At 41.9% G+C, this 9171-nt stretch overlaps 1 protein-coding gene across 1 annotated transcript in view; it reads right to left on the bottom strand.

Moving 5' to 3' along the window:
* Positions 1 to 262: 262 nt before the first annotated feature.
* GCH1 (GTP cyclohydrolase 1) overlaps positions 263 to 9171 on the bottom strand; it is a 31306-nt gene continuing 22397 nt past the window's right edge. Inside the window, exons 4-6 of the mRNA XM_073350071.1 lie at positions 5482 to 5513; positions 4146 to 4230; positions 263 to 3460 (exon numbers count right to left, since the gene is read on the bottom strand). Coding sequence (XP_073206172.1) covers positions 3334 to 3460; positions 4146 to 4230; positions 5482 to 5513 — 244 coding nt within the window. The 3' untranslated portion in view covers positions 263 to 3333. The remainder of the gene's footprint in view (positions 3461 to 4145; positions 4231 to 5481; positions 5514 to 9171) is intronic.

The raw sequence follows: 9171 nt of genomic DNA, 5'->3' as shown, positions 1-9171 counted from the left end.
TCTAGCAGCACAACACGGCAGGTACTAGGCCTGAACAGGCTGCAGAGGTAGGCCCAAGAGAGGAGGTGATGGGAAAAGAAAGCAAAACCTAAGCTGGATGGAAACAGCAGCTGCAGCTTCTCTCCCCCTCCTAAAAAGTTTTGCACACTCCACCCCTCTGTCCCTGGTTTATATTTATGCTGCTGCTCTGTGTACAGGCTGGATGGTGTAATCTCATACAGTTGCAAGCCACGCTAATACGTTCCAAAGGATAATACTGTAATGTTTTAAACTCAATAGACTTTTATGGGGTACAATAGCAGACTGTGTAGTGTACATATATACACTGGATGTAGTTAAAACTCACTGGAGTCACAAAGTGTTCCAAAATGCACCAAATCCTACAAACATCTGAACAAAATCCAAGGCCACATGTACATAGAGGTATGTTTCAAGGACTACAGATCATGATGACGTAAATAATGAAGCGTGGTGGTGTAACGTGGACTTTATCCTTAATAGAGATAAGTGGTTAAAAAACACAACCCCTTCCGTTACCTCTAGAAGAGTAAGGGCTAGTCTACCCTACATAGGCTTTCCCACTACAGCTATACTGATATATCCCCTTAGTGTAGACACAGTATATATGGACAGAGAGTTTTCCTGGTCATTTAGCAATACCCCTCCCTAAAGGACATTTAAAAAATATATATATATGGAGATATACCTATCTCATAGAACTAGAAGGGACCTCATCAAGCCTAGTCCCCTGCCTTCACAGCAGGACCAAGTACTGTCCCTTATTTTTGCCCCAGATCCCTAAATGGCCCCCTCAAGGATTGAAGTGACAACGCTGGATTTAGCAGGCCAACGCTCAAACCACTGAGCTGTCCCTCCCCCAAGGACATCAACACCACCGAGAGAACCACTCTGTTGTGGCATCCCAATAATTTGAAGACCATCCTGCATTTGTCAGTATAGCTGTGTCTACACTGGCGGTTTTGCCAGCATAGTTACATCAGCGAGGGGGTGTGGTTTTTTCACTCCTCTGACCAACATGGCTGTATCAACAACTTTGTAGCGTAGACCTGGCCTAAGACTGTGCTTTAGAGACTTGACAGTTTCAAAGCAAGCATGTGATCACAGGAAAATGTATCTCTGTGTAAAACACTTTGGTGCTCAAGTTTTTTCTAGAGCTGCTGCACTAGGAGAGAGAACAAATCTGACTCTGCATTCCAGACTAGAGTGATTTAAGGCTTCTTAATTAGCATATTTAAAAAATATATTGAACTCAAGGACCCAATGCTGCTCCCAGAACTACTGCTGTAGATCTGAGGCAATATTATTGGGGGGAGGGAGGGAATTCGATGAGTAACTCTGGATTTATTCTGTGCAACACTGATTGATTCAGAATAGTTTGCCTGCTGTAATAGAAAGGCACTTCTAGAGTGCCCCACACTAGAGTAGTAAGGTTAGTGTTTTCAGAATATTGTACAGTTTTTTTATTAATACTTCGAATGTCTTAGTGTCTTTCCTCAATCACACTAACTTTATCCACACATTCTGGGGGACTGCTGGCAATCAAAGTGTGACAGTTAGGGAAGGGCAGCGTTTGATTATCACATTCACCCTGTTGCAGAGCTACAGGCCTGATGATAAAATACTTTTAGTTTCCTTTCGGCACAGGATGAAAAGGGGCATTAACGACCTGTGCATAAATGAGCAATAATTTGCTGACTCAAGCTCAAAGCTCACCTTTTAGTTTAGCCTGTAGTAGAGATTTTACATTCACACCAACAGAGACAGCGTGCTATATGAATTTGGACTCTCGCTCTTTGAAAGTCTGCATGGCATTTTGTGGGTCTTGCCGTTGGTTTTAGAAGCAAGTGAGTGATTTTGATTTGTGCACCATATTGTCCCAATTAAGAGTTACAACACACTCATTACATTTTCCTAATAATTTAATACATTAAATCAAGTCCCATTAACTGCCTGCTTCACATGCCGAGGTTTCAGAAAATATGTTTAACTCATTTTGCTCTCCTGGGAAGTTCTTTGCTCAGTTGCCCTCATGAAAGAGGAACAACAACAACTGAACAGTTCATACTAATGTATTTACAGGGCTATACTGACATGGAATTATGTTCCATCAGAAGAGACGTGTCTGGTATGCAGAGTTCAGCAGTCACTTCAGTTCCCAGGCTTTGATCCACTGAGTTGGAAAAGATTACAAGTTTGAAATATTGGAAGAGCTTGTCTAGTCCTGATTAATTCCACAATAAGAGCATCATGGAAGTGGATTAAAATAATTTAGAATAAGGCACTCTTATTGTGGAATAAGAGCGTCCACATGTGGAGTTAATCAGGAACAGTTAATTCACTTTTAAATTCACAACCTATTTTATTCTGGATTAATTTCCCCATGTGTAGTTTTCCTAAGGGAAATTTTTACTCGACTAAATTACAAACACACACAATATTTATCTAGCCCAGTTAAGACCTGGAAAATCCAGGAAAGCAAACTCAAAATGATATAAAACGGTTAAAACTCTGTTTGGATTCGTTAGCTCTTTGAAAACTCAAACAGTAATTTATATAAAGTGACTGCTACAGTTACAATGGCATAATATTCTCATTTTGAGGCACAGAGGGGAAGGTGCACAAACCCTTGCAGACAGAGATAAGACTGCGCCCCCTGAATTGTTGAAATTAATTCCCTGCATGTTGAGACTAGCAAGATAACAATATGCCTTTGTAACAGACTAAAGCCACAAAGGAGAGAAGGTGAATACTAACAAAATACAACTGTCACCAGATTGTCACATAAAAAGGTAGGACATGCATGTTCAAAGACTGAAACCGACATATCAGAAGATTTGCAATTAATGGTACAGTACGAATCCTGACATGTCAGTGGAGATCATTCAAAAGCTCCCTCTTAGGGATATGAGGCAGTATACGTGGCACGTAGATTACCTTGCAAAGATCTGTAGCCTTTCAATATTTCCTATGCTGTGTTGTACATAACCTGCCGAACAAAGTTCTAGTATTGATAAAGAACCTCTTTTCACTTCCCCCTATCTGCTGTTTTTCCTCAATGGCAATAAATTGTAGTCTAGATTGAGCAAGTATATTTAAAAACTATCGGTAGCTGGGTTATCCTGTGACACAAGAGACAGCATAGATATCCATAGGGCCTACCTCACGGTTACATTTTTGACTTACTGTCAAAATTCTTTCACTGCACATATTAGAACGCACGACTTAGTTAAAAACGAGCTGCACAAAGAGTTAAGAACAGACAGCGGCACGGACAGTGCGACCTGCAGAGAGCATTCGGCGAGTGGCACTGCTTCAGCTTCGGATGAGGGTTAAGAACTCTTCCCGAGTCTTTGCATCCTCCCGGAATACACCCAACATTGTGCTCGTGACCGTTTTACTGTTCATCTTCTGCACCCCGCGCATTACCATACACATGTGTCTAGAAGAAAGAAAAGGGGAAGAGGGGAAATCAGGCAGGCTTGAGCATTGCTATGAGAAGCAGGGGACAATCATTTCCCAGTGCTAGGTTTAAATTGCAAGCATTTCAGATAATCCACTTAAGGCAGAGTCTGGGAAAAGGCCCAAGGCTGGAATTTTCAAAGGAGCTCCTGATCCCTGTCAGTGGCACTGGCGTTCCTAATTCTTAGGCGCCTTCTGAAAACCTCACCTAAAGTGCTGTGTGTTCATGCCAGGCCTATCACACCAAAATGTTTGTTTCTAGATTGGAGCCAAGATCTGCTACTGGAAGTCTTCAGCATGTAATGATGACAGAAAATTAGTCATCACAATGGATCCATGTTTAAGGATCTATTTTGAATTGCTGGCTAAGCGATCAGCTGCCACCATGAGGTAAGGTAACAAGACACCCCCCCCCCCAGTGCAAAGGCTCCAATCCACTACCATGGCATGCTGACTGGCCGGGAGGTACTCCTGCATTATAGCACATTGGCCAAACTGTTATATGGCTCCATTGTACGCGTGGGGCATGATATGCTAGCTGTAGGAGTGAGAGAGGCAATGCACGAGGAATACATTTTGGCAGGTTGCCGTGTATCCTCCTTGCCGGGGCAATACCCAGCACCATTATGTTACTACAGAGAACAGCAGTGTATATGGTCACTTACGTCGCTTCAATAACCACTCCAACTCCAGTAGGCTGCAAGGCTTCTGTGATGGCTACTGCAATTTGTTTTGTAAGGCGCTCCTGAACTGTAGAGACAACAGGGAGTTCAGAGGCAGACGCACAAACAATAGCCGTGTGTGGCTGTATCTCATGGAGAGGAAAAGTGACACTATTCAACAGCATATTCCTGTTTCCAAGAGGAACTGCCCTCAAACTCTGTACTTTCTGGATATGTAGCTTGGGGGAATGTTAGTGCAGGCTTCTCTCACATAGTTGGGTATGGGAAGCCTTATTTTTTACTTTCATACGTGCATGCAGGAGTCTGTATGTAGCGCCATGACTTATGCAAAATCTGCACACTCCATTAAGTTTGGTTTTCTTGCACAGTGGTTTTCACATGTTCATTTCTTTGACATAGGGCAAGATATCTGTGGTTTTCCTTTTGTGTGTTAAGGAATTTTTTAAGCGTGCAAGTTAAAGCTTTGCAGAATAGTGACGTGCCACAATCTCCTGCAGTCTAGAGTTCTTGTGTCCTATATTCACCTGGTGCTGCCATGCTGGCCCCTGCTGCCTATAAAACCATCTTGAGAACTTTGCCACCAAGAATAGGTCAAGTCTAGTCACAGAACAGTGAGTCAGGAGAGCTCAGGCTGAACCCAACCCGACCTGCATCCACAGCCAAGAGCAGTTCTCCTCCTCCTCCTGTAGTGGTTTTAGGACCAAAACATAGTGGGGCAATTGGGATAAAAAGACCATCATGAGACAAGAAGGGGAACAGGAAAGATAGAAACATCTAATGGGAATTACGAAGGCTGAAAATACAGCCCTTGTGAGCAACCTCAGTTTCTTTAGTAGCTGTGTGGTTCTTAGAAGTGCCTGGGAATGTGGCTCATCTCTGAGGATGGCTATTGTCCTTTGCCCATGTTTCATCCTGGCTTGGGTATTTCTTTTAGGATTCAACATACAGTATCTTCAGTACCACAACGGCTCTTGAATTCCACCTCCTGGAGCCATCCCTCTGGACAGCAGGACAGCCCCCAAACTGCCAGTGACCTCACTTGGTCCCGGCAGCTCTACTTTAACCAGCACCTTTCCCTTGAGTTGGTCTCATAGCCGGAGTCAGTTTTCATGGGGAGACTCTGCTTTTCAGGATAACGGCAAGTTAGAAAACACAGGACAGGACTTGAAATGCCTGGATCATGACTCCCATTGAAAATCTGCCCAGATACAGCCCTGCTGTAGTGATCTGCCTATGGGACATACCCTGGCCTGCTTCCCCCCCGAAAGTGATGACGTATGTGGTAGTGTTCTCTGTAAGAATAAAAGAGTCTATTTACCCTGTAGTCTTCTACTGTATATCTCCACAATCCTAGAAAGAAACAAAATCTTGGTTATTGTGTAAGCCATGTGCCTAATAGGGAGATCTCTCTTTAAGAGACCCATTGGGCGGAGGTTGCTGTGAGTTGTGTCTGGGTCATTGTTGCTAGGCAGATTAAGCACTCCACATCTAGAAGCTTCTGGAATTGGGTGTGGCAGTTTTGGGTCTGCTCCAATGTGTTCCCTGTTGCCAGGGTCAGATGCCCTGTGGGCAAGTGTTCGGCTTAGCTGCTTTGCAAAAGGCCATGTGCCCTGTGTGAGTTGGGAGAAGCTGAGCCCAGGAGCAGGAAGCAGGCTGTTGTCCTGAACTCTGAAACATTTTGCAGCAGGTTAGTATATTGTGAACTCTCTGACAGGGAAGCCTGGTAATGCTAATGATAGCCAGGGGAAATTGGAAGGGAAAAATAACTTCTATTTTAAGTGTATGCTTTGAATGTTTTGATTTTAGCCAAACTGTTCTAGTTAAATTGTCTCCACTCATCTGAGTCACCAACTTTGCTTTAAGTGTAGCCATGGGGAAAGAGTCATTTCTATTTTGCTGGTCTCGGTTTTGTACTTTCTTGTAACAGGGTTTTCTTTAAATCTATACACTTAACTGAGTGGTTGGTTAATGAGTTAGCGGACTGGCTAGCAGTGATTTCGGCAGAGGAAGAGTCTGCGTGGATTCCAACTAGGGTGACCAGATGTCCCGATTTTATAGGGACAGTCCCGATTTTTGGGTCTTTTTCTTATATAGGCTCCTATTACCCCCCACTTCCTGTCCCGATTTTTCACATTTGCTGTCTGGTCACCCTAATTCTGACTACAAGCAAGTGGAGGGAAGATGTTGTTTTAGACTCAGAAGACTATAGATTTGGTGATCAAAGACTCAGACTTAGGTGAACAAAACCTAAGCTTTTGGGAACTCTCAGTTTCTTCTCCCTGTATTTCTGTGGGGCCTGACCTGTTCAAATTTTAATTTGTTTTCTTTATTTATGTTTATGTATAAATGTGAAGGTAAAGTCTGTGGGTTATCAAATAGCCATGTCATGCTGTAAAAATTATATTATTTGTTTCTTTATCATAAGATTTTATAAAGTTATTTAATTAAATTAATTTCTTTAGTTCCTTTTGGGACTTGAATGTGGTGTGGTTGACCCTGTGCAATCCTTGCTGAAAATCCTTACAGACTGAACTCTGGGTCTCCAGCTACTTTCTATGGGAGTTGGAGTTTTTTTTTAAAGGCACTGGAGACCAGAAATGAAGTGAACTCTAGCCCATCCAAAGGTTACAATTGCACCTCCTACATGAGGATTTAACAGTGGTCACACAGTGAACATTTAAGCGTGTAAAAAGCCATGCTAATGATCTGCCCCAGTGTCTGCTGGGAAAGGAAATCCTCATGGCAGCTTAGCATCTGGCCTGCATTTCTTAAATGACAAGGTTGTTTACAGCAGCTGATCACTCTCCCAGCCTGCAACAGGATACAGCAGCAGATGTATCATCCTTCCTGGTGTAACAAACTGTGGTCTCTTCCAGCTCCCCGTGGCTTTTCGTTTGGCTGTTGCTTTTGAAGGGCCTGGTCTGTGACCCATTAGTTCTGTAGCATCCTTTACAATAGCTTTATTTGGGGATTTTGCAATGGAGTCAGGCATCAAACGAAGGCTCCCCAAGGCTGTTCCTGGAAGCTACAACACACTGTGCCTTAAAGTTTCAGAGTAACAGCCGTGTTAGTCTACATTCACAAAAAGAAAAGGAGTACTTGTGGCACCTTAGAGACTAACCAATTTATTTGAGCATAAGCTTTCGTGAGCTACAGCTCACTCACGAAAGCTTACGCTCAAATAAATTGGTTAGTCTCTAAGGTGCCACAAGTACTCCTTTTCTTTTTGTACCTTCAAGGCTATAGACTGGGCCCATCTGAACTTCAAGGCAACAGGTGTTTGATATTGGGATTGGTTTTGGTACTTTTAACCCAAGAGATATGCTCCAAGGGCCATGCTGATAACCACCACTATTTAATTAAAAAAATAAATACAGGGATCTTAATACTGCTTTTCAATTGGACTGCAGATTTAACCCACTTCCGGTACAGTATTATCATGCAGGCAGTGGGGTGGTGCATCAATAGAATACTGTAATCTATACATTTAGAGAGACAAAACTTCAACATGGTGAAGGAGTAGTTATGTATGCAAATCCTGAATGCTTAATAAGATAGCCCATTGGCTATGTCAAGAAGCTTCTGTACAAGGCTTTTATATTGGTCTTGTCAGTCTAGACAGAAACCAGACACACATTGCCCTGCCTAGGCCATTAATTAGACACTTGTGAAAAAGCAAGAGAGCATCATTTTCAGAGGAAGGGTTTTGACAAAATAAGCCCCTTTACTGAAGAGCAAGGGGTGTGTTACCAGTCAGTTTACAGAAAGTAGCACCAACACGGATAGGAAATATTGAAAAACAAATGTAAAAAAAATTGATATTGACAAATATTCTTAGCCTTCGACTAGAAGAGGATCTGAAAGTACATTTATATTTGTAACAGGATTATTTGCAAGCCATGTTTTTAAAATCCAGAGAAAGGTGTTTGTTTACTGAACACAGGTCATCCTTGACTATACAAACTCATTAGACTAATCCTATTAGTATAGATTAGACCCACAGCACCAGCAGCCTCACAAATCTTAATTTGAGCCCTAGGTTGCATTAAATAGGGCAAGGAAGGGATATACTGTTTGGTCATCCAGTCTGTTTTTTACCACAGGTTTTGAAAACAAATTAGGACTCTGAATAATATTTTGCAATCTAAGAGCCTGATCTTTTGCCATTGAAAATGATGGGGATTTCACACTGACTTCCTAAGGACAGGATCAGAGCCTGAAATCATACAACAGGTCAATATTACAAACCCCACAGTGTGATTCTATACCAATTGCTAAGAGAGATGGGAAGAAAATTATACACTTTTAGCACTGTATTGCCATCTCTATTAAGAACCATGCAAGACAAGTGATTCTTAAATTGATAGTTCCTTTGTACCACTGGTTTCAGAGTAGCAGCTGTGTTAGTCTGTATTTGCAAAAAGAAAAGGAGGACTTATGGCACCTTAGAGACTAACCAATTTATTTCAGCATAAGCTTTCATGAGCTGTAGCTCATGCTCAAATAAATTGTTAGTCTCTAAGGTGCCACAAGTACTCCTTTTCCTTTGTACCACTGCAATTCAGAGACAATTGCAGACAAATGTAAACTCAATCCAATTGATTTATATTTCAGTTGTGATCCTGAGCAGTTTGAAAATGTCAAAAATTAAAACCCTTCGATAAATAAAGGTCTGTAAAATGTTAGAGAATACTTTTAGTAAGAACAGTCACCTTCAGAAACCCTAATCAAAAACAACAACAAACAAGTTATTCTTGAAGTTCCAGCCACAAGAGTGCTGATCAACAGAAGAGATGAATCATGAAATGCCACTCATCAGAAAGGTTTCTAGTACTAAGTGGCAATGAAAGAAAAACAAAAATTGTATGCCACAAGCTTTTGTCCAGGTAAACAGAAAGATACAGAGTGGAGATGCTGAAAATAGCTCAACAAATTCTCATCCTGCGTTTCTACAATGCATGCTACATACAGACACGCAGAGTTTTGTGCCAATGAAATACAACACAAT

The sequence above is a fragment of the Lepidochelys kempii genome, chromosome 6, assembly GCF_965140265.1.
Source record: "Lepidochelys kempii isolate rLepKem1 chromosome 6, rLepKem1.hap2, whole genome shotgun sequence".
In the NCBI taxonomy this organism is placed as follows: domain Eukaryota; kingdom Metazoa; phylum Chordata; order Testudines; family Cheloniidae; genus Lepidochelys; species Lepidochelys kempii.
Note: the sequence above shows the minus strand (reverse complement) of the source record. Positions and strands in the feature narration are given on the sequence as shown.